The sequence below is a fragment of the Pagrus major genome, chromosome 24, assembly GCF_040436345.1.
Source record: "Pagrus major chromosome 24, Pma_NU_1.0".
Classification (NCBI taxonomy): Eukaryota; Metazoa; Chordata; class Actinopteri; order Spariformes; family Sparidae; genus Pagrus; species Pagrus major.
This window is the reverse complement of record NC_133238.1, coordinates 16,304,522-16,330,937: the sequence shown is the minus strand read 5'-3', so window position 1 is coordinate 16,330,937 and position 26,416 is coordinate 16,304,522. Positions and strand designations below refer to the sequence as shown.

Here is a 26,416-nt window from a genome sequence, read left to right as displayed (position 1 = left end):
AAATGTGACAGCAATGTTTTATTTTTTAATAAAATGCTGGAAATATAAAATAAACCTGCTTTTGTCTTTTCATGTAATTAGTGGGTTATGAAAATAGTTGTTAGTTGCAGCCCTATGATTAGTGCCAACAAACACTACTCTGTGTTGTGTTGGTAGGAGTGAGTCTCTCCGGTATGTGACAGAGCTACGAGCACGTTGCTGCAGTCACAGTAAAGTGCACGCTGTTATTACTGTAGTCGGCCATAAAGTGTGTGGATGGACTCAGTTAGTAACTGAAACCATGTGTGTTGTTTGCTGCCACACAAGAGAAATTAAAAGTCCATTCATGCAACGTCGTCACAGCATCTTCCTGCATTTAACGCTTCCTATAAATCCTTCACAATAAAAGTCCTACATTATGTAGTTAAGCTTTTATTTTGAAGCAACAAAATGAGGAAACATTGGATTTCCACCAGCAGAACCTGAACACGACTCCAGAACAGTTGAAGTGAAGCTGAGTCAGCAGCTACGAGCCAGGCTGAAGTACATTACAACAGCATTAAACCAGAGGTCCACCAGCTACTGTAGAGAGCTGCAGCTCTGCACAGGTCACATATCATGTTAATCAATGGAGCAGATGATTGATCACTGAATGTTTTCTTTTCTTTTGTCATTTGATTTTGCTGACGGTGCAAAACACTGAAGCTTTCCTGCCCCTGCAGGCTGTTATAATGAGAACTACCCAAAACAGCCCAAACTCAGCTGGAGCAGCAGTTTCCTCATGACAGGAGCCAAGACGGCACCACTGACCCATCTTAAATTAATCTATGCACTGCTGCTGTTCTGGTGATGTGACGGGAATGTTCCACCTTGTGTCATCTAACGTTGTTATTGAACTGTTTTATATCTTCTGTTCACTTTAAACTGATGCCACAGACAGTTGTTACAGTCTGTAGATCGTTTCACACTGAGGCACAGATACACTTGTCAGTGATGATCTAGAATGCAGTTACTCCAGTGTTGATAAAGATCCATGTCAGAACCATTTTAAGTTCAAAGTCAAGCACTTTGGCAGAAACACTGATTCTCCAGTTCAGGGAAAGAGTTTCTATAACATTCAGTGATTAAATTCATTTATGTGTCACAGAAATCTTTTGAATTTGAGGTTCAGTATTTTCTGATCAGACATCTGACACAGAGGGTCTATTGTTATTATTAATATCATAACACAGCGGTGACGTGGTGGAAATTAGATTTAATGTTAATGTTTTGATAACCCTCTGCAATCAGTGTGGAGGGTGAAGTAGTTTGGATGACGGTTCATCAAGCAGCAAAACCAGAGGCCAACAAATCAAACAGGCACATTTTGAACAGGCACTAAACTAGTCTGAAAAAAGAGGTGTAACTTTAGTGTTTGTGCCAAGACTCTCCTGGTCGCTGATCTTCATCTCTTCTTCTCATCTTCCTCTCTTCACTTGTAACTCTTGGCTTCGTGCCGTGCTGCCTTTTCTCCTGAACTGAACTGAACAACTGGAGGTGGAGTAAACGAAGCAGACCTCCCGACACTGAACCATCTACACTCGAGATACAGAGTCTCACACTGACTGTCTGTGGCTGCAGCAGGACTCTTCATACCTGAGAGTGTCCAGTCTCCAGCCTGGATCCTCCAGTCGAGCAGACAGCAGCTTCACTCCTGAGTCTCCTGGATGATTGTAGCTCAGGTCCAGCTCTCTCAGATGGGACGGGTTGGAGTCCAGAGCTGAGGCCAGAGAAGTACAGCCTTCCTCTGTGATCAGACAGCCTGACAGCCTGCAGACACACAAAACAACACACATCACAGATCAGCTGAAGGTCCTGATGATTCAGTGCACATCTGTATTTAAGGGTTTAACGTTTATTATATTCATCGTGTACATTACCTGTTCTCCCCCCTGCCCTCTGGGAAGAGATATAGATCCATCAGAACAAACAGACTGAAGAACAGTTTCTTCCCACAGGCACTGAAATGCACAACCCCCCCTTCACCCCTCACTCTCTAAAGACTTCACACCAGTGCAATAACCCTCCACTACCACCCTCACACACATACTCGTACTTGTGTACATACTTGTGTACATTGTGTACGTACATACTTGAATCTTGTGTCCATTTATCTTGTTGTATATATTTTACTATTTTTATCTATTTTGTTATACTTGTTGATATTTGATATTTATTTGTCAAACTAAGAGCTGCTATCTATGTTTCGTTGTTTTTGAAACAATGACAATAAACATCTATTCTATTCTACAGCGAGGTGGAATATCAGCACAAGATTCCCGCCTTGAAAAGGCAGTGTGAATGGGGCTTCTATCTTTCTTTCTTTCTGTCTCTCTCTCTCTCTCTCAACCCAACCAGTTGAGAGAGATGGCCGCCCACCACTAAGTCCGGTTCTGCTCGAGCTTTCTGCCTGTTAAAAGGCATTTTTCTTCGTGCCACTGTGTCAAGTGATTGTTCATAGGGGAAATGTTGGGTCTCTTCAATGAATTGAATAATATTAAGAGTATGATCAAGACCTGCTCCAATTGTAAAGTTACATGAAATAATGAAATAATGTAATGAATCCTGACCTGAGAGTTTCAAGTCTACATTGTGGACTCTCCAGTCCAACAGACAGCTGCTTCACTCCTGAATCCTGCAGGTTGTTGTTACTCAGGTCCAGCTCTCTCAGACTAGAGGACTGGGAGCTGAGAACTGAGGACAGAGCTTCACAGCTTCTCTCTGAGAGGTTACAGTCACTCAGTCTGGATAAAGAGCAGAACAAGAAAATTATTTCTATTTGGGTCAATAACAGCACATTTACTGCATTCTGAAAAAACTTCTCCACACTTACAGAACTTTCTTGGAGGCTTTGACCACTGGCAGCAGCCTCAGAAGAGCCTCCTCTGAAGCAGAGTATTTCTTCAGGTCAAACACATCCAGATCTTTTTCTGATGACAGTAAGATGAAGACCAGAGCTGACCACTGAGCAGGAGACAGTTTCTCTGTGGAGAGACTTCCTGATCTCAGGTACTGTTGGATCTCCTCCACTAGAGAACGATCGTTCAGTTCATTCAGACAGTGGAACAGATTGATGCTTCTCTCTGCAGACAGATTCTCACTGATCTTCTTCTTGATGTACTGGACTGTTTCCTGATCGGTCTGTGAGCTACTTCCTGTCTGTGTCTGCAGACCTCGCAGGAGAGTCTGACTGGTCTGCAGTGAAAGACCCAGGAGGAAGCGGAGGAACAAGTCAAGACGTCCATTTGGACTCTGTAAGGCCTCGTCCACAGCACTCTGGTAGAGACGTGTCTTTGCAGATTGATGGTATGTTGTTTGTTCCTCTGACAACAGATTGACACCAGAGTTGATGAACGTCAGATGGACATGAAGAGCAGCCAGAAACTCCTGAACACTCAGATGGACGAAGCAGAACACCTTGTCCTGGTACAGTCCACTCTCCTCTTTAAAGATCTGTGTGAACACTCCTGAGTACACTGAGGCTGCTCTGATATCGATGCCACACTCTGCCAGGTCTGATTCATAGAAGATCAGGTCGCCACTCGGCAGCTGCTCAAAAGCCAGTTTTCCCAGAGACTCAATCATCTTCCTGCTCTCTGAAGTCCAGTGTGGATCTGTCTCAGCTCCTCCATCATACTTGACGTTCTTCCGTTTGGCCTGAACCACCAGGAAGTGGATGTACATCTGTGTCAGGGTCTTGGGCAGCTCTCCTCCCTCTCTGGTCTTCAACACATCCTCCAGAACTGTAGCAGTGATCCAGCAGAAGACTGGGATGTGGCACATGATGTGGAGGCTTCGTGATGTCTTGATGTGGGAGATGATTCTGCTGGCCTGCTCCTCATCTCTGAATCTCTTCTTGAAGTACTCCTTCTTCTGTGGGTCATTGAACCCTCTGACCTCTGTCACCACGTCAACACACTCAGGAGGGATCTGATTGGCTGCTGCAGGTCGTGTGGTTATCCAGAGGCGAGCAGAGGGAAGCAGTTTCCCCCTGATGAGGTTTGTCAGCAGCACATCCACTGAGGTGGACTCTGTAACATCAGTCAGGATCTCAGTGTTGTGGAAGTCCAGAGGAAGTCGACACTCATCCAGACCGTCAAAGATGAACACAACCTGGAACTCTTCAAAGCTGCAGATTTCTTTGGTTTCAGTGAAGAAGTGATGAACAAGCTCCACCAAGCTGAACTTTTTCTCTTTCAGCACATTCAGCTCTCTGAAAGTGAATGGAAATGTGAACTGTATGTCCTGGTTGGCTTTGTCTTCAGCCCAGTCCAGAGTGAACTTCTGTGTTAAGACTGTTTTCCCGATGCCAGCCACTCCCTTTGTCATCACTGTTCTGATTGGTTTGTCTCTTCCAGGTGAGGCTTTAAAGATGTCTTCTTGTCTGACTGTTGTTTCTGGTCTGCCTGGTTTCCTGGATGCTGCTTCAATCTGTCTGACCTCATGTTCATCATTGACCTCTGCAGTCCCTCCCTCTGTGATGTAGAGCTCTGTGTAGATCTGATTCAGAAGGGTTGGGTTTCCTGCTTTAGCGATCCCCTCAAACACACACTGGAACTTCTTCTGAAGGTCAGATTTGAGTTTACGCTGACAAACTGCAGAATGACTTCCTGAATAAAACACACAACAAAGATCATCAGGGTCGGCAGTTTGTGTTATTATCTGAACAAACTTCTGACAGCTGAGAAGGCTGCTGCCTCTGCTTCTACACATGCATGAAGTGCAGTTGCACGCTACCGGTAAGCTAGCTGTGTCCTCTGTGATCAGGAAGTGCTTTCCTTTGGATAGGTGCCAGAAAAAAGTGTCAGCTTTGCTGTCTGTCTTCTTTTAATCCTGCCTGTCCTGACTCCAGCGCTGCTTCTTCTCCTCACCTTTTCAAGTCTGCTGCTCATCCACAATCTCTGCCACTACGCCTGGATCGAAGTTCTACTACCCCAAAATCTTTTTGTTTGGCGACTTTAAGTTTGTACATTTGGTTAATCCACAGCTAAACTGTATAGAATATATGATGTCATCAGTCGTTATAACTTGACTCATATGTTTGGGATCACAGAGCGGATAAACAAAGAGTTGGGTTGATGTTGAGATATGTTGGAACTCTGAACATCTTTACTCTTCTTACATTATTTGTTCATTCACTTAAAGGAGACACTACAGTTTATTGTATTGACTGTTTTTGGCCTGCAGATTCTTTAAATAACTGTAGCTCAGAGGTTTTTAAAGTCTCAGTCTGGGCCTCCCCTCACACAAAGCCTGGACACCCCTGCTCAGTTTGGCTTAATTCCTGGATGTCTATGACATCATCATGTGATTCATTTCAAGAGACATTCAACAATTGAGCAAAAATATCCTGTTATTATTTATGTTGTCTGACATGAATTCAAACATCACCAAATAGACAGCAAAGTGAGAAAACAGTAACCGATTCCCCCAAACGACTGTAACTCTGAACTCTCTTTAACCAAATCACACAGATTTATCATATTCTTTGTGAAGTCCTTTTGATAACTAAGACAATAACTACTGTCATATTTTTCACCCCCATTAATTGAGCCTCTCCTCAAACTGTTCAGAGCCTCCCTGAGAAGATCCACCTCTCACTTTCAAGCCTCTGCTGTAGCTGATATGATTGTCTCCTCTAGTCCGGTGATACAGATCCTACAAAATTTATAAAATCCGTCCTTCCTGTTTCTCGTCCCACTGTGTTCTCTACTATTAACTACCTTCTCAGTGCTGGTTCAATAACCGGCTATTCAGAAAAAGGCCAGTGTTCAGACACCTTTAAAGAAAAGTCTTGACCAGCCCTTTCACACAATTATAGACCAGTATCAAAGATAAACTTTTATTCAAAATCTTCAAAAAAAAAGTGTCACAGACCAAATCCTGAAGTTGGTTGATGAAGTTTTTCTATCTTTGCTTTCACTCAGTTATAATTGAGTCAAACTACACTTGGTCTTTCAGGGCTTCCATACAAACCAGAGAAGACAGCAGCTTTACCTTCAGTCTGAGAGGAGGACGCTCCTCTGTTCTCTGAAGCTCCTCCAGCATCTTTCACATCCACTGACACAGAGAGAAAGAGACATTGTGTGATATTGTTTCAGTTTAACTTCATACTTGTTTTTTTAAATGTGCCTGTGTTACGTACTGTAGGTTACATAGCTCACATGCTGGGAGTCCTAAAATACAGTAATTATTAATGTTCTAGATGATGTATTCTTGCTTGATTTTGTGCCATGAAGCATCTCATACTTGTTTAACTGCTCCTGAACAAACACATTAACATCACAACATCTCATTGGTTATTTGAGGAATTCATAAAATACCACACTAATTATAAGATCTGGTATTCTTCCTCTGGCCATTGAGGTTGGTCGATTTAAAAATATTCCCGAGGAGAATAGAATATGTGAAATGTGTGAGCTAGATGAAGTAGAAAGTGAGTCTCATTTCCTTTTATATTGTACAAAGTATGATGATTTGAGAGAGGTATTATTTCATGAAATCTGTGGACAAAACCCTGAAATATTTTGGTGCTCTGATGAGCAGAAGCTGGAGTGGTTGTTTAATTTCAGTGTGTTTAAAACTGCTAGCTTCATTTCTCAAGCTTGGAAAAGAGGACAGGTAAATTTGTTTAATTAATTTTTGATGATTTCTCTTGAACCTTGGCATTGTCTTCCCTTTCTTTTTTCTTTAGATAATGGTTTTGAACCCCTGTTTGTTTTCTTACTTCTTTGATGTGCTGATGATGTGCTCTAGATCCGGTTTGTTTTCTTGGTGTCTTATAAGCCCATGCGGGCTGGGCATACATGTATGCATATCACAATAATAAAAGTAATCATTCAATTCATATAAAACCATCCACATTAGTAAGTGACAGAAGAGTCTTAAACCAAAGAGTCACATAAAGAAAATTAATCAGGGAGCTCCATCATGTCTCTGTCCTCTTAATAAAGAACAATGATTGATAACTTCAACCTTTTCTCATAAAAACAAGTTGTGGCCTTTAATTTTATTCTCTGGTGAATTCAATGAGCTTCCCTACTGAGACTCTGCTCCTTCAAGTATTGTGTCACCAGTTTCCACCGGCTGTCTTTTCTCTGAAAATACAAAAAATATTAAACTGACTGACCTTCTGATCCTGAGCTGGTTTCTGGCAGGTTCTGCAGCAGGTCAATCCTGGGTATGTCCTGTAAAACCTTCTTTGTCACCTTCACAGCTCCACGCAGTTTATAGGTTTTCACCATCAGGTCCACTGTTGTCAACCTGTCTGCATTCTCCAGTTTGGACACTTTGATGGATTTGTAGTTGTAGTTTTTCAGGATGTCGGGCTGCTGCAGAAACCATTTGAACTTCTTAAATTCATCTTCTGTTAAATCTTCCAGAGTATTCAAGAGGTCCACTTTCTTCAGAGTGGCTCCCTGCTAATAAAAGGCAGTATTATCAACCTGAAGGAAAACTGTGACACAAATATATCACAGCAGCAACAGGAGTTCTGATTGGGCGACACAGCAGTAGAGTCTGACCAGTCAGAGCTCCTGCTGCTGCTCCGTGGGCTGGACTTAATGTAACTCTGAAGTGGTGCTCTGCTTACACGTCCTTCTGTCCCCAGATGTGAAGAGCTGACCATCTGTCCCATGTCCCATCAGCTTCTGTTCCCCCAGCTGTTACTTCTTGAAATGAAGCTGTCGTCTCATGACACCAAACACTGTGCAAGAAAGATGAAAACATGAAAACACAACTTTAAGATCAACACTGATAAAAGTGAATAAAACAAAAGTTGTTAACCAATAAAGCGTCCAATGTTCCACGACACGAGTCAGTTCTGTGCTGAAAAACATCTTCCTCAACGATCCTACAACGACGCTGCATTCTGACTATTTAAGTTGCGTTGGGCCCCAGAAATGATGCAACACGTCTTCCCCTCGTGTGAATGCAGGTGTAATTTGTAGGTTCCTAATCAGCGAAGCCATGAGCTTGACGCTCTCCTCCCTCGTTGTCCACTTTTACGACATAAAAAACTCCACACGATTCCTTCGTTTCTTTTCACCGTTTACTCCGTGAAATAAGGCACAATACAATAGTCCAGCATTATGAAAATAAAAACAGGTAAGAGCCAAAGACAGAAAAAATGCGGAGTCTAAAGGTAAAGTGAAAGCAAAGAGCAAAGAGGTCAAAAAACTGTGTGGCTCCACTCCATGACACTGACCTGACTGACTGTTTTACGTCAACCACGCACCCACACTCATCTGCATTAAAGGTTACATGTGCGATTTTTAAACCAAAAAACATCCACACACTTTTAAGTGAAATGAATCAAGTACTAACTTATTAATATGAACTGTTCACCTGTAAATAACCTCTTCTTTACCATAATTAACAACAATCTTTTTTCACATATCAACTTAAATTATTATTTAAATACTTATCAACAAAAAATAGCATTTAGGCTCCTATATAATTGTTTAAAGCTTTGATGGCAGGTTGTGCTTTGTCCTCTCATCTCATCAGGATCCTTCTGGTCACCAGAAGAGGAAAAAACACTGTGACACTGAGCAGCAAACATTAGTTCATGTTCCAGCCTGCAGCTTCTCTCTCGTCAGTCTATCCTGCTAAGCCGGACACTGCAGCTCCTGATCCGTCTGTTCTGCACTGCAACTTTATTCTTCCACATTTTGGAGGCAAATATTTTACTTTTTACTCAACTACATCTGTTTGATACCTTTAGTTACATTACAGATTACATGCTGCATCAGAGCCGAGACTGAAAACTGGTTTTCCTGCGTTTCACAACTGAAGATAAGTTAACAAACCTTCACCTGAACAAACAGGTCGACTTGGTTTGTTGGCACCAGTTCAGTTTTAACTTTGGTTGTTTTCACAGTGACGGTCGACTCAAAGCACATGAGGAAAAACTGATTACATCACAGAAACATGAAGAGACTCAGTCTGACCAAAAGTCACAGATCATAGAAGAGTCAGTGGATTCATGAAAATACAGATGTACAAACAGGAAGTAACAGTGTGGAAAGAATGAAGCACTGCTGTCATCAGGTATAAAATGTAACTCCATGACAGCAGAGTTTCTTCATCAAAGGTGTGTCCTGTTACCTGTCAGGGTTCTGACCTGTTAAAGTCCAGATGAGCTCAAACAGGGCGTCTACCTTCATCTGCAGACACCCACAGATGCTGCTGGTGTCCGCTCATCCGACTGACAGCCGTCACATCCTCAGAACTTTAAGTCCAAATGGAGACGGGTCAGAATCACATGACAGCAGACAGGCAGAGGAAGAAGAGAAGAGGAGGGTACATTCAACAACACTGCCTCAAACCAGCAGCTGGCAGCAAACAGAGACTGAGAACTGGTTTTCCTGCGTTTCACAACTGACGACAAGTTAAGCAACCTTCATCTGAACAAACAGGTCGACTTGGTTTGTTGGCACCAGTTCAGTTTTAACTTTGGTTGTTTTCACAGTGACGGTTGACTCAAAGACTCAAAAGCAGACTAAAAACTTGTATTAAGTTGATGGACTTTGTAAAATCCCACAGCTGTACTGCAAATACTTTGTTAGTTGTGAGTTTTTGAGCTAAATGTCATCATTTTAGTGATTGTGTTGTCTGTAATGAGTCCACTCTTATTGTGAAAAAAAGTTATGTCAATAAATTAGAAATATTTAATGTAAAATAAGTGATTGTGTAAGTATTCACCCCCTTAAAAGTGACTGACCGAATTCAACAGAAGTCCAGTTGGTGCTAGTAGTGTCACACTTAGTGAACTTGTGATCACCTGAGTGCAGTAAATGTGTCTCAGTGACTGTAGTATAAAGACACCTGTGTCTGAAGGTCCAGTCACTGTTAATCAGTATTCATGGCTACAATTACACCATGAAGACAACAGAACACTCCAAGCACCTCTGTGAGAAGGTAACTGAAATGTATGAGTCAGGGGACGGATACAAAAACATTTCCACGTCACTGAACATCCCCCAGAGTTCAGTTAACTCCATCATTAAGAAATGGAAGGAGTATGACACATGTAAATCTGCCTGGAGCAGGTCGTCCTCACAAACTGAGTGATGGTGGGAGAAGGAGACCAGTGAGGGAACCACCAAGACACCTATGACTCCTCTGAAGGAGTTAAAGCTTCAGCAGCTGAGATAGGAGAGACTCTGCATACAACAACTGTTGCTGGGTTCTTCACTAGTGTTGTCACGATACCATTTTGGTATCGATACCGGTACCAACATGTATTTCGATACTTTTCGATACTTTTCCAAATAAAAAGAGAACACAAAAAATGTCATTAATGGCTTTATTTTCATAGAAAATCTTTAAAATCTTAGAACTATACATCAGTAAATAAAATAAAATACCATAAAGACTCTGTAGTGAAAAGATAAAATGAAGGTGATACATTTGTCATACAAGCTGAGGCCTTAATTACGTTGAGATACATAACCTAAAAAATATTTTCATTAAATATAGCCTGTGTTATGTAGGACCAATGTCTTTAAATGATACGTTACATTACTATGCTGTACTCTTTATAACATATTAAATGGCTAAATGTGTATGTAAAAGTTTATTACTTCATAAAGACCATGCATGTGTGCATTTACAGCTCTGGAAAAAAAATGAAGGGACCACCATTCATTTATCATAAATCAGCATGTCTAAAAAGTTTAAAAATCACTGACTGAGAATATAAATATAATATAATATAATTATATAATATATAATAATATAAATAGGCTATTTAAACCAGAGAAAGTGGTAACTGAAAAGCAGCTTTAATTTTTTTCCAGAGCTACTTTTGTGGAGAGTGAAGGGGGCTGGCGTTGCTTGCTTTTAACACTGAATGTGGCTTTTTTTTTTTCATGGGTAGGGTATCTAAATTATTACCTGTCGTTCTTTGAACTCCTTGTGCAGGTCTGGGTGCTTGTCCTTCAAATGTTTGGCCAGGTTGGATGTGTTTCCACCCTTTGCGAGACATGTTTTATAACACCGTTTGCACAGTGGTGCTTCGGTGTTTATGACTTCGCCATGCACTTCGCGCACCTGATTTGTCCGTAAGTTGCGGAGTGGTGACGGTTGCAGCAGCTGCCATTCTCTCCCTGCTCCTCTCTCTCTCTCTTTCTCTCCATTATCTCTCCCTGTGTCCAAGCTTTCCTCCTGCTCCGTCTGTTGCTCCAGTAACTCGCTCGCTCCCTCGCTTGCTCTGACGGCGCTATATAAAATGAAATGAAAAAAGTACCGGTCTCATCCAAGCGCAGTATAGTACCTTTTTAAATGCGTCGGTACCGCGGTACCAATTTAGTACCGGTATACCGTACAAGCCTATTCTTCACCAGTCAAAGCTTTATGGGAGAGTCACAAAGAGAAAGCCACTGTTGAAGAAAGCTCATTAAATCTCCACTAGAGTTCATCCACAGACATGTGAGAGACTCCAAGGTCCACTGCAAGAAGGATCACCAAACACTGCACATCACCACAAACACACCATCTCCACCCTGAAGCAGGGTGGTGGCAGCATCACGCTGTGGGGATGTTTCTCAGCAGCAGGTCCTGAAGGCTTGTAAAGGTAGAGGGTTCAACTGATTAACCCTGATCCTGGAGGACAACCTGATTCAGTCAGCAAGAGAACTACGACTCGGGAGAAGATTTATTTTCCAGAAAGACAATGACCCGAAGCAAACAGAGAAAGCTACACAGCAATGGTTTAAAGACAACAAGGTGAATGTTCTGGAGTGGCCCAGTCAAAGCCCAGACCTCAGTCCAATAGAGAACATGTGGCTGGACTTGAAAAGTACTGTTCACACCTGATCCCCTCAACCTGACAGAGCTGGAGCAGTTTTACAAAGAAGAATGAGTAAAATTGCAGCGTCCAGATGTTGAAGCCTGATTGAGACTCCACACAGACTCAGTGCTGTGATCGAGCCAAAGACTTGAAGGGGCTCAATTCTTATACAATCACTTATTTTACATTATATATGTTTACTTCATTGACATCACTGTGTAGAAATCTGTCTTCACTTTGACAGTAAAGAGGTTTTGTTTTGTATATTTTTGTCTTTTGATCATGACTCCATTTGTAAAAGCAATAAAAGTGTGACACATCCAAGAGGGTGAAAACTTGTTATAGGCTCTGTAGATCAAGGTGTTCATGATGTTCATTAAGAGCTGATGTTTAATTTTTTATTTAAAGCTATTAGAAATATACAAGAATTAATTAATGTACGTCGTAATAATATTTGTACATTTGAATCTTTACATTTGGTCTGACACAGTGTTTCTTCTCACTTTAGCAGTGATTTGATTGGTTGTATCCTGTCTCTGTTTTCAACATGTTAGTCATTCAAGGCCTCTGATTGTCTGATCACCATCACGTGTCATCAGCCTGAATACATCAGTGCCTGTATGAACTCTGTTGTTCAGATGCTGAAACATGTGAAACACGTCAGATTAGATTGTACAGTGACAACTTGTTTTACAGGTTTTCAAAGAGCACCTGAATGCGTCATCAGGCAGGAGAATGAATCAGATCAAGACAAAACAAACCTCGTTACCTTGGTTTGTTGGCACGACTTCACTTCTGACTTCAGTTGTCTTCACAGTGACGGTCGAGGAAACAAACATTCAAAATGGCGTCAGTGCTGCTCAGCTCCTCTGAAGAGAAAACAGAAGAAATGAGTCAGACAGTTAATTTGAATGTTTGATTCGTAGAAAACATGTAAAAAATCCTGTTGAACTTCACTATTTGAACGGCTGCTGTCTGTTAAATTAATCACCTTATGTTCCACTTTACTCCTCGATACCTCAGCATTTTATTTCATTTTATTTTATTTCATAACTACTTAAGCATTTTATTGTATATCGTACTTTATTGTTTCTCATTGTTTCTGTATTTGCCCTTGTATTTTGATTGTATTTGTACTTGAATGTACCAGCTGCTATGGTAACCTAATTTCCCCTCAGGGATTAATAAAGTTAACTATCTATCTAAATTAAACTTTAATTAGTCCAACATCTGTGTGTCAGAATACAGATTTACCTTCACTTGACCCTTTAAACCACATTAACAACACGTCAGCTCGTCTGTCATTTTACACGCAGTCCTATAAAGTCACAGTGTTTAATATGTAACCAGTGTTCATCAGCTAACAACACATGGAGCTGCTGATCCACATGATCTCCTTCAAACACACAGTAAAGTTACATGTTAGTGTTTGTGACTGTGGTTCAGTTCAGGTCCAGTTTGAATGAAGTGTGTTTGACGATGAGTTCACGAGGCGCTTAAACTCGTCTCAGTTCAGTCACAGAGAGAAACTTGAGTTCAGACAGTGGACAGTTGGATTTCTCTGTTCACAAGGAAAATAGGTGTCAGAATATTTCCTTTCTTGACATTTAGTGAGTTTATCTTGTTGACTTGTTAGACTCAGGAGTGAACTGGCTGCTTTTACATCTCCAGCTGAAACTACAGGCTGTCAGACTGTCACCTCTGAGCTACAGAGTGCTGTTAGGAGACAGGACGACAGAGACAGAGACGTCTTTGACAGGACGTCAACACTGTTGTTTCTTCACTCTGGTCAGAATGTTAGCTCGTTAGCTGGATGTTAGCTCGTTAGCTTAATGTTAGCTCGTTAGCTGAATGTTATTGTAAAGTTAAATCATATCTTACCTTTAAAGGGCTGAAAGCAGCAGGTGAGAGCAAACACAGTCCGTCCTCAGCTGCTGACGGTCTCTCAGGTGTGCTTCATCACAGGAGGAGGAGCCCAGGTGAGCTCTCACACTCTGTTTACATGCCCTGATGCCTGCTGGGTCCTAGTGCTCAACCCTGTGCTGCCTTCCCCTCCACATCAATACAAGTCCTGACTGTTGTGAAACACATCAGACCTCAGATCAGACAAATTATTTTTTTAAAACATATATATATGTATATATATATATATATATAAATATATATATATATATACATATATATATATATACATATATATATATATATATATATATATATGTATATGTATATATTTTTTTTAAAAAACTCAAATGTGTTAAAAGTCTGATAAACATGTTAAATTGCTTGTTTAAATGCAGGACAAAGTTGATTTTGAAACATGATGAGGAGCTAAAAAGGAGAAAATGTGTAAATGCAGTAAACATGAGTGATGCTGAGCAGTTGCCGTGGTTACAGATACATGTGATGTTCTGGCGCCGTCACATTCGGTTGCACTGATCTGAACTCACAAACAAAAAGGACTCTTCCTTCTGCTGTCTTTGTGTCAGCTGTTCGAACTTCACGTCATCACATGTCAGTCATCCAGTAAAATAAGCAACATGTGGAAGGATCAATACATTCATCAATACACTCATCAACACTTTATAGAAGCAGAGTGGAAACAATAAGTGGAGCTTCTGCAGCAGCTTCTTTACTCACTGTGATAAAAATAATCTCAAGTCGAAAGATCGGAGCCGATTCTCCACATGATCAGTAGATGGCAGTGTTGTCAAGAAGAGAAAACTGGACAGCGAAAACAAAGTTTTCAACCCAGAATGGATGGACTCATTCATGTTCATTCTTCCCACTGGAAGCACAAAACCAGTCTGTCTCATATGCTCAGAGACTGCGGTACTCATAAAAAGTGTCGATGTGAAACACCACTATGAGACAAAGCACAAAGTTTTGGGAGCAAATTTTTTTGTGTGTTGATCGTTTAATCCCATGTGTGTCTCCACTGTCTCCTTTCACATCAGTGTTCTGTGTGTGTGTGTGTGTGTGTGTGTGTGTGTGTGTGTAACGTGATGCCACGTTGGAGAAGATGGTTAGCTGCATGCAAAGATCCTGAGTCTGTGTGAAGCATAATTCAACTAACATCAAATTAGCCGTGCAGCAAAGCAAACTGCCAATAACCTGACCTAAGACCACAATAACACCCAAACAGTTAACAAACACATAGATTGAACACATTTGCATTACATCGACCAGAGTTAAACACACCTGTGCTTAGCCGTGCTATGCTATGCTGTGTGCTATCTAGGCACAATTAAACATTACCAGTCTTTGAAGAAAAGGTGCTGGTCATTCCTTGCCTGATAAGCCAAGCAGGAGAAGGTTGTAATCCCAATCCCAACAGTGCTGACCTTGCTGTGCAAAGTCTTATAAAAGACAGCAGGGGGATGAAACTGGTCGTAACTGGAGGAAACTGAGATGTAACCTGCTAATGACTTCAGGGCAGCCAGGTTTTACACTCTGTGCCAGGGAAGAAATAAATCATTCTACACAGGGGCTCTCCATTATTAAACAAATTGTCCAACAACGATCAGTGTGGTTGGCTATGGTGTTGCTTTGGCAGACACTCTGTAGCGTAGCTTTGGGAGTACACTAGCCTAACCAAACAGTATGCTGGCCTACACTATTGGCGGGTACATGCACTAATTGGAAGGCAGGGCAGTAACATTCAGAGGATTGTCTCTTAAAGTCGACTCGGTTGGAAACACGTGGTAGTAACAGCTAAGTACAAAACCTCTGTTTCACAGGGCTTTGGCTCTATCTCCGGCTCTACTTCTTACTCAGGCTGAAATGCAAGGCAGTAACAGCCACATATAAACTTCTATGTATCACAGGGCCGGTGGCACGCTGTGATTAACACGAGGAGCATTTAAATTTTCATCAAATTCTGACAGCTTGACTACAATGCAACAAATACAGGATATTCACATGCTGAACTGAAATTCTTACAATTTCTACAGAGCACTTTCACCTTGAATCAAAAGTCGCAATAGCAAATGGCTCAAAGTGGCAGTTAATAACCTAAAAGATTTTGGTTAATCCATTTGGTTATAAATTTGATTGATAAATCAATTCTTACCACAACGCAACTGTTTGTAAGTACAAATCAACGTCTACTCCTGTAATAGACTAGTGAGGTTCAATGTAAAGACTTTTGGCTAAAGGGTTCAAGATGTGAAACTCAAATTTCAGCAATGTCCAAATTATGCTGAAATTAATATTGCACAGTTATGAATGACTGCCAACAGTACACTGCCTCACACGGGGCACCATATGTAGTGCGTTGAGCAACATTATTAGGAAGTTTATGGTTAAATATGTCCATCAATAATAATTAATGATTATCAGGGATAATTATTAGTTATGATGAACAATAAGATACGATTTTCAATAGATCACTGTTTACACAGTTTACTGTCGCTTTACAACTTTGTTCACAATGAAACTTTACAATTAAAGCTACAGACGAGTTAATGTTTCCTGTTTCTGACATTTCACTAATATTTCTGGATTTTATTGGAACAAGAGCCAGAATTCAAAACAACACACGACAGAAAGTACAAGTCAACGCAATTTCCACAATTTAATGGAAGAAGTTTAAAATGTAAATGAAGAATCTTTTCAATCACTTTGAATCGTTTTTCACCTAGCTAACAGAAATGCTACTCTACACCTAGCTAACAGTGCTTCTGCTCTACACCTAGCTAACAGAAATGCTACTCTACACCTAGCTAACAGTGCCTCTGCTCTACACCTAGCTAACAGTGTCTCTGCTCTACACCTAGCTAACAGTGTCTCTGCTCTACACCTAGCTAACAGAAATGCTACTCTACACCTAGCTAACAGTGCCTCTGCTCTACACCTAGCTAACAATGTCTCTACTTATACATAGCTTACAGTGTGTAGCTAGCTAACATTAACTGCAGTCTGTAGCTAGCTAAGGAGACACACACATGAGCAGAGAGTTTCCTCCTCTCCTCCAACAGGTTGGTTTGTCAGCCTCCATAGTTTCGGTGCTGGGGTTGTGTTATATTAGTTCACTGTGTTAGTTTGGGCCGGAGGTCACCGCTGGTTCAGTTGTTCCTTTTCTTTGTTTTAGGATCAGTCTTCATCGAGGTGGTTCAGGGGGAGACGCGGGGAACAACGGCCCACTGCCTGGTTGGTCCAGCGTCTTCCCATCTTTTGTTCCTTTCAGCCCCTTTTTGTTTGTTCCTGGGTTTCTTTTGGGAATAATTTGAATGATGTAATAAAAGCTGTGAGTGAACTATGAACCTTGTGTCTGGTGTCCTTCATATGTTGCATCCTCCAGCCCCTTCTGAGCCTCAGCTCTGACTTTTATGAACGGAGGCCGTAACACTCACACAGAAACATTATGAAAGCAGCTAATTCAACATCCTGCTGCACGACTGCTGACTCAGACCAGAAGGAGACGCACGTTACGCCTGTTTTAAAGTCTTTACAGCGGCTGCCTGTTAAAGTCCTTCTGTGAGTCACCAGCTTCATGCTGACGACTGTCAAATACAACAAGTGCAGAACAAAGTGAAGTGATGTCTCAGTTTTAATGTGCAGAACAGAATCATTGATGACGAGGAAACCATCAATCTTTACAATCAGTTTGAATCATTTTGTACAAAGTTCACTGATGAATTTATTACAAGAAGCTGAAAGATTGATGTGACTGTAATCCTGTACAGACTCAACTGTTCAGCACTGACAATGTTTCTGTGACAGGAGGAGACTCTGCAGACTAAACACCACAAAGACACACTGAGGAACCAGAACTCAACCTGTAGAACCCAAATCCAGGATAAAGAGGTTCAGTGAATGTGGTGCTGAAGGTGTGGAGGTGGATCAGTGAGTCAGAGGAGACTCTGTAGAAGGACAGAGTGCCAGCAGGACAGTCCACATACACTGCTACTCTACCAGAGGAGGAGGAGGAGGAGGAGGAGGAGGAGGAGGAGGAGATGTTTGTTTGTCTGTTATTGTGAAAGACAGAGTAACCATCATCATCATCATCATCATCACACCACAGACTCCAGGACTGATCATTCAATCCAAACAAACAGTCATTAATGTCTCCTTTCCTTCTGATTCTTCTGTAACTCACTGATATAGAAACTCCTCCTCTCCACTCGACCTCCCAGTAACAGCGACCAGTCAGACCAGTTCTACACAGCAGCTGAGGCCACACGGAGGTTTCAAACCTCTCTGGATGACGAGGATATGACTGATCCTCTGTCACACGTGTCATCTTCCTGTTGTTGTCAGACAGTTTGATGTTTATGTTGACTGTGTTTGTGTCGACTGTGAGCTCACAGGAATCTGATGGAGAGAAAAAGACACAACACAGCTGCAGTTATTAATGTATCATCAGTGTGGTGATGACATCACAGATGTGACTGAGTGATGTCACAGTGTGAAGCTGAATCAAAGTAAAAACACACTCACACTTCCTCAGACCTGGTGTCAACCATCGGACTCCAGCAGGCTCCACCCTGAAAGGAGGAGGGGGGTCAGAGCAGCACATCCTCTTTCAGCATGCAAACATGGACATGACATGACTCATACACAGAAACACAACATGTCCATCAGGCTGCTTCTCCCTGTTTCCCTGAACCTCTTCACCTCTGCCACTCTCCTCACACACTGAGAGTGAGCCACAGGATGTTGGTGTGTGTGAAAGAGGACGACAACATGTGAGGACACACACAAACCTCTGTTTGGATTTATGACTTCATCTTTCTGTTATTGGATGTTGCTGCTGTTTCCTGTGGGCTACCTGACGCTTGCTGTCTGATCCAATGTCAGCTTGTGCTTATGTTTGTATATTACAGGACTTTTGGATTTGGATGTCAGAACTTTTGAGGTCAGATTCCTGTTTGAAGCTTCCAGGGCTTTTCTGAATCTCACCTGCACAGTCTGCTTTTTGTTCTCGCTGTGTTTCTGCTGCTTTGTTTCACTGTGCAAAGAAACAAATACAATTTATACGTAATAAATCATCAGGAAACGTTGGACGTTGGTTCCCGACCTCTGCCACAAAACCAAGAGACAGAGACTCCCAGACTGTTTCCCTCCAGAAGCTCACAAGTGTCACTGAAGCTGTTTGTGGTAGAAACAGCATCATTTCATGTGTTCATGTTCATGTTACTATAGTTTAGTGCTGGATTGATATCTGATGGATGTTACAGCAGTAATAGTTACTGTGAGGAGAACTTCATGTCATGTTTGATGCCATTAAAAGCACAACAAATGACAGAACATGTCTCTTAGTGTGAAATCTGCTGTGGTAAACATGATGTGTCCAGATGTGACAGAGGAACATCTGACTATGAAGCCAGGAATCTGTCTTTCTTTCTGTCTGTCTGTGGTCCACATGTCTCCAGAACCGTTCATCCAGTCTACTTTATACTTGGCAGGTTTGTTGCTGAGGACTCACAGAAGTGCAGTGTTGACTTTGAATTCAATGTTAGAAGTTTTTAGGGCCGCGACAACTGACCCATTAAATCCGTTATAAAAACAGCTGCCGACCAGTTTCACGGTGGATTAGTCGGTTGACGTTACGATGCAGGCGCTGTGGCACGGAGCGAGCTGTTTCACTTCATAGTCAAAGACGGTCGAGCCGAAGATACGTCAGGAAAACACATTCAGTGCAGCAGTTCTGGTCTCCTGCGGTGGGGAGCAGTAAGCCAGCCAATGGCGCCTGGCGTAGCTCAGGTGATGAAACAGGAAGCTACTCGGAGTCGCGCCGTCTCCTTTCTGAATGGGCTCCGTTAGCATTTGAAATATAGCGGAGGCCCAGAGGCAACGGGAACTACAAACGTTACAGAAGAGAAAAGTGTACGAGCCAAGTCATCAAAAGTGTTCAAAGAAAACAGCTACAAGATGTGCAGAGCTGCTCTCACATGGCCCGGTAGCGGGTCCATGGCACTGGTCCGACCACCCATTGGTCCGACCTCCCATTAGTTCGAACTCCCATTGTTCCGACAATCGGAGTAATGAGAGTTCGAACTAAATAGGTTCGAACTGGACTAATGCATCTGTAATCTAAACAGACAGGTCGGATATTTGAGAGCTGCCAACTTGAAATTAAAAAATGTCCTTTCACTGTACAGTCTGTGTTTGAAATAAAGCGGAGTAAAAACTCTTTGGAAACAAACCAGAAAAATCTCTTAACCTATTTCTGCCTTATGGCAATTTACTTTTTAGCATTTTGCAGAAATGTGCAACTGCTGATTTAAAATCAAAGGTGCCAGATCTCTCCACACCTCGCAATCGTCCATTCGATTATTCCATTCAATCTTGCAAAGGAAAACAAAAAACAAAAACAAAAAAACGGTCAATATTTATTTTTTCTGTATATAATACGTTATAATTACCTAAGTCGAGCCATACATCTCTATTATTAATGATATGTTCATGAATGGAGAGACATATCATGAAGTTGCGAGAAATGGGTGTCCAAATTCTCAGCTGTTTACATTGTGTTTATCTCTCTCCGCTCACCGAGGCTGCTGAGCAAGGAAAAGCCCGACGTTACAGCGTATATTAATTTATGTAATTATTCATATAGGCTCCACCTGTCAATGAGACACACGTGAGAGAAGAGGTGCAGTTTATTGTGTTTCACCGGGGAGGAGCTGTCATTACGCACGGCTTTTACGCACTGCAGAGGTGCGCGCATCTGGCACAATCGGTTAACGGCACCGAGAGGAAACTGGCTCCGCTCCGTCCGTGTGTGTGTGTGTGTGTGTGTGTGTGTGTGTGTGTGTGTGTGTGTGTGTGTGTGTGTGCGCGCGTTTCCGAGAGCTCTCTCTCTCTCTCTCTCTCTCTCTCTCTTTCAATTTGCTTTATTGGCACGACTGTGATATACAATGTTGCCAAAGCATTGGGACAGCAGAGTTAAAACAAACTCTCAGAGAGAGAGAGAGAGAGAGAGAGAGAGACGCATGCTCGCAATGAAAGCGCTTGTCAGAAAGTAGGGATGACAGGTCGAACTAACGGGACCACCCATTGGTTCGACCTCCTATTGGTCCGACTTGTGGTTGATTTTGTCGGAGTAACGGGAGGTCGAACCAATGGGAGGTCGGACCAGTGGGTATTTTGTCGGAGTAACGGGAGGTCGAACCAATGGGAGGTCGGACCAATGGGCAGTTCCCCCGGTGGCACCACATCACTGAGCAGCTGAAGAGAAAGCACGTCGGAGCCACTACGGGTGAAGGAGACTCGGCACGGTAACTTAGTAAACCTTTCAAACCCAGAACCTGTCTACACTGATCCGTAGTGTCTGTCCCTTTAGTCACTGATTGTTCAGTGTTTTAATGAGCAGCAGTGTTTGTTTGTTGGACAGGCTGACTGACAAAAGTTTGGACAGGATGAACTTTTGGAGCTGATGAACTTCATCCATTAGTAAACCTGTTGTTCCTGCAAACACAAGATTAGGGCCCGGCTACATCACAGCTTTCAATTTAAAAAGCAGCGTTTAAGACAGAAACACCTTCCACCTGTGCTCTCAGGTTTGTGATGGATCAGTGTCGCCCCCTGCTGGGTAATTAGCTGAAGTACGCTCAGAGACACTGGAGGACATAAGAGGAGTTTTTACAATATTTCATGTCATAGTAAGAGATCGTCTGAAGTCAAGTCTTTATTTCTGCACAATAGAAACTTGAGCATATCTGTTCTGTTCAAATATATATTACATGTACATATTTTTATTCTCAGTGCACGGCTCAGGCTGCATTCACAATGTCCAGTTATTGTTTCATTTCATTTCCTAAATTCAAAAATGTCTTTATTGGCACCATGTAACACAAACATGTGGCCAAAGCAAGCGCACAAACATTGAGAAGATAAAGAAGAAGAACATTCTGGTGTAAAGACTAGTACAGCAGATCAAAACACAACAGAGACAGAACTATAACCAAAGCTGACAATAACAGCACAACACTAAATAATAAGTGTCGTCACATATAACATGAACAACTCTCAGCTGACTGTCACTCACTGTCCCTCAGTTTGTGGCAGCAGAACATAGACTGCTGCTGGATCACAGCTCTTTGGGTTCTCCCCTAGTAGGACTGTTCATGTTTCTCCATCTACTGGCTCAACAAACCCTTTGTAATCTATTACATGTTGAACATGTGTTTCTCTAATGTGTTGATACTTTTCACATGTTGTGAGGAAGTGCTGCTCTGTTGTTGTTGTGTTTTATTGTACAGGCCTGATCTGTATTTGCCCTTTACATCAGCACATATTACCTCAAACAACAAGGCAGTTACTGAGTTCACTGAGCTTCATGTGAATTGTGCTACTCTGCATACTGATATTATATAATATTGTGTCTCTCACTTCACAAAGAAACAAGTCAACATGGCGACTACGTTGTGAGGAAGGATGCCCCATGACACCACAGCCAGCAGCTGCTCTGACTGATGCTATCCTCAGTATGCTGCGAACACACATGAGGCCACTATCAATGGTGGAGGATGAAGGAGTGCTATGTGCACTTTAGAAAACAAACTATATTTTACTTTTGCATTCTTCATGTAACAAACATTTTAGAGGTGTGAATCTTCACCGGCCTCACGATTCGATTACGATTCAGCTGTCGACGATTCTCGATGCATCTCAGTGTTCGTCATCCTCGATGATCTGTATCACTGAACACGGCTACTTTTCATCATTTAAATCCCCCTTTTATTCACAAAGTCCTTCCAATAATCAGACTACAGCAGGCTACAAAATAAAAGCTGCATCTTTTCAGTAATCAAACAAAACATGTCTCCATCTGCAGTGTCTTTCACGTGTGTCTACAACAATATAGTTTTCCCATGGCAGCTTTAAGATGAAACATTGCACACACCTCTCTCAGAGTTGGACAGCAGAGTTGACAGCACCTCCTCAGATCTCGGCTGATCAGCTGGGCTGCTGTAACAGTTATTATTTATGGCTGCAGACGTTAGCTTCAGCTGAAAATGGCCGACGTGATTAGTGATTGTTGTGAGGCAGAAGTCTCGTCCAGTTCCTGCTTCACAGCAAGTTCATAAAATCTGACGTGTACCGAGATGTCCGTTTAAAAAATACTCTTTTTAATCCCTCTCAGATGATCTCTGCCTCCCTCCAACATCCCTCCTACATCAGTAACGTTAGTCAGAAGTCCTCCCACAGTTCAAAACATGGGAGCAACGTCACAACGTAACTTTATTGTCCAGCTGAGGCCGAACAATCAACAATCAACATGAGCTGCAGACTCTGGATTCTGCTCTGTCTCTGCATCGTGATGCATCTTATAATGGAGACATTTCCACACCTCTAATACATTTATGTTGCTTTTACACTTTGAAGTTGTTTGAAAGTGAACTGAACAAGACTAAAGAGGAAAATGTGACAGCAATGTTTTATATTTTAATAAAAATATTAATAAATCAGCTTTTGTCTTTTCATGTGATTAATGGGTTATGAAAATAGTTGTTAGTTGCAGCCCTATAATTAGTGCCAACAAACACTACTCTGTGTTGTGTTGGTTGGAGTGAGTCTCTCCGGTATGTGACAGAGCTACGAGCACGTTGCTGCAGTCACAGTAAAGTGCACGCTGTTATTACTGTAGTCGGCCATAAAGTGTGTGGATAGACTCAGTTAGTAACTGAAACCATGTGTGTTGTTTGCTGCCACACAAGAGAAATTAAAAGTCCATTCATGCAACGTCGTCACGCCATCTTGAAAGTGAAGCTGAGTCAGCAGCTACGAGCCAGGCTGAAGTACAACAGCATTAAACCAGAGGTCCACCAACTACTGCAGAGAGCTGCAGCTCTGCACAGGACACATATCATGTTAATCAATGAAGCAGATGATTGATCACTGAATGTTTTCTTTTCTTTTGTCATTTGATTTTGCTGACGGTGCAAAACACTGAAGCTTTCCTGCCCCTGCAGGCTGTTATAATCAGAACTACCCAAAACAGCCCAAACTCAGCTGGAGCAGCAGTTTCCTCATGACAGGAGCCAAGACGGCACCACTGACCCATCTTAAATTAACCTATGCACTGCTGCTGTTTTGGTGATGTGACGGGAATGTTCCACCTTGTGTCATCTAACGTTGTTATTGGACTGTTTTATATCTTCTGTTCACTTTAAACTGATGCCACAGACAGTTGTTACAGTCTGTAAATGGTTTCACACTGAGGCACAGATACACTTGTCAGTGATGATCTAGAATGCAGTTACTCCAGTGTTGATAAAGATCCATGTCAGAACCATTTTAAGTTCAAAGTCAAGCACTTTGGCAGAAACACTGATTCTCCAGTTCAGGGAAAGAGTTTCTATGACATTCAGTGATTAAATTCATTCATGTGTCACAGAAATCTTTTGAATTTGAGGTTCAGTATTTTCTGATCAGACATCTGACACAGAGGGTCTGTTGTTATTATTAATATCATAACACAGCAGTGACGTGGTGGAAATTAGATTTAATGTTAATGTTTTGATAACCCTCTGCAATCAGTGTGGAGTGTGAAGGAGTTTGGATGACGGTTCATCAAGCAGCAAAACCAAAGGCCAACAAATCAAACAGGCACATTTTGAACAGGCACTAAACTAGTCTGAAAAAAGAGGTGTAACTTTAGTGTTTGTGCCAAGACTCTCCTGGTCACTGATCTTTATCTCTTCTTCTCATCTTCCTCTCTTCACTTGTAACTCTTGGCTTCGTGCCATGCTGCCTTTTCTCCTGAACTGAACTGAACAACTGGAGGTGGAGTAAACGAAGCAGACCTCCCGACACTGAACCATCTACAGTCGAGATACAGAGTCTCACACTGACTGTCTGTGGCTGCAGCAGGACTCTTCATACCTGAGAGTGTCCAGTCTCCAGCCTGGATCCTCCAGTCGAGCAGACAGCAGCTTCACTCCTGAGTCTCCTGGATGATTGTAGCTCAGGTCCAGCTCTCTCAGATGGGAGGGGTTGGAGTCCAGAGCTGAGGCCAGAGAAGTACAGCCTTCCTCTGTGATCAGACAGCCTGACAGCCTGCAGACACACAAAACAACACACATCACAGATCAGCTGAGGGTCCTGATGATTCAGTGCACATCTGTGTTTAAGGGTTTAACGTTTATTATATTCATCATCTTAGTTTTCACTAATTTACTGATCAGCACTAAACACAGAGTATAACTGAAGATGATGGAAATGCCATTAGTTTTGCAAATATTTGGTCATGAACCAACATTGTACAGATTAAAATGATGACCAGGGCCCAGTATTTCAAAAGTGATCTGACAGGATTATCCTGGTCGGATTGGATTAAATCTAGATCTGATCTGAAAACTGGGTATTTCAACACAGATCCAGAGAATCCTGATCCTGAAGATCAGGATTCAGCTCTGGTAGTCCAATCCTCCCTTGAATCCAGATAAAAGGCTGGATTTGGGTATTTCAAAACGCAAGGCAAATATCTGGATCAACTCGATACCAAAATTTCAGGATCACTTGAATCGCACCTCAGAGGTGGATTTGACTTGGATTGACTCAGTCTCAGCTCCACTTCTCCTAGATATTGTTACTCAAGATGTTCATTACACTTTATCTAAAGTGTTAGTGTTTTACTTTTAACAAATAATTAAAGTAATTGTGAGAAATTTAAAGCATAGTAAAATATTTTTGACCACACTTTCTGAAACTGCTGTAAAGAAAAGTAACAATTACAAACCCATTTCTCAAATTCTAGTTCACCGAACATTGTAACTTGCATGTACCAAAACATCAGAGAAAGACAACAGGAATGCAGGGTCCAAACAAAGTTTAATTCCAACAAAACAAAGACATTTCAAATAATGTGGCCACTAACTAAAACAGGGACCTAACCCATCTCAGAGGTTAGAAGTGAGCTGTTTCTCCAATAGCTTTATTTTCAATTCCGTTTTTTCTTTGCTGAAGCAGCGTCAGCTTTATTTGTTCGTTGGCCAGTTCAATTTGTTTGACCGCCCTCTCGGTCTCCATTTTGAGGAGCTTTTCATAGGCGTCCTCATCAGCAGCATGCCTCTTCCGTCTCCGTCTCTAATAATGCACTTTTAAAATGTTTGGATATAGCTTGAATGTGATTTTAAAACATGCAGCAATGTATTTCAATAAGTGTTTGTGTACACACTGATTATTTTACTTCATCAAATCAGATCCTTTTATAAATGACCATCATTATGTTAAGTGAGAGCTTCTATATACGGCAGAGAAGTTAGGATGAAAAAATGTTTCTAATTGTGTCACTGACCAAGGTATATACCATGAAAGTAATGCTATTACAATTTTGAGCAGTTTCAAGCACTTTATTCAAACTCCAATTACTTGAAAACCTTAAATGTATCAATATAATTAAAGCATTTCCAAGGATTTCCAGCACTCGCCCTGTTGTAGCTGAGTGGTCCATGGCTGTGAGTGGCTCTGAAAGTAGAAGGTGTGTGAGTATCTTAATCCACAATCCCAAATTGTGTTTATGTACACAAAAACATGACGTCATCACCAGCACTACTGTAGCATTCTGACACTTCTGAACCAACCGTATAGTTAATACTCATACTGTGTAGCGTTGTGTTTTCTAAGTACTGCAGCAGGTCTGTACACATGTAG

The 26,416-nt window shown here is 41.8% G+C and overlaps 1 protein-coding gene and 1 long non-coding RNA gene across 2 annotated transcripts in view; both read right to left on the bottom strand.

The window, feature by feature from the left end:
* Positions 1–26,416, bottom strand: part of LOC141020400 (NLR family CARD domain-containing protein 3-like) — a 45,533-nt gene that overhangs the window by 4,578 nt on the left and 14,539 nt on the right. The window contains exons 4-6 of the mRNA XM_073495457.1: positions 2,852–4,628; positions 2,589–2,762; positions 1,615–1,788 (exon numbers count right to left, since the gene is read on the bottom strand). Coding sequence (XP_073351558.1) covers positions 1,615–1,788; positions 2,589–2,762; positions 2,852–4,628 — 2,125 coding nt within the window. The remainder of the gene's footprint in view (positions 1–1,614; positions 1,789–2,588; positions 2,763–2,851; positions 4,629–26,416) is intronic.
* LOC141020412 (uncharacterized) lies at positions 17,346–24,936 on the bottom strand. Its single transcript, XR_012180837.1, has 2 exons — positions 24,647–24,936; positions 17,346–18,300 (listed from the first exon to the last, which is right to left on the bottom strand). It is a non-coding gene; the product is annotated as an uncharacterized lncRNA (long non-coding RNA).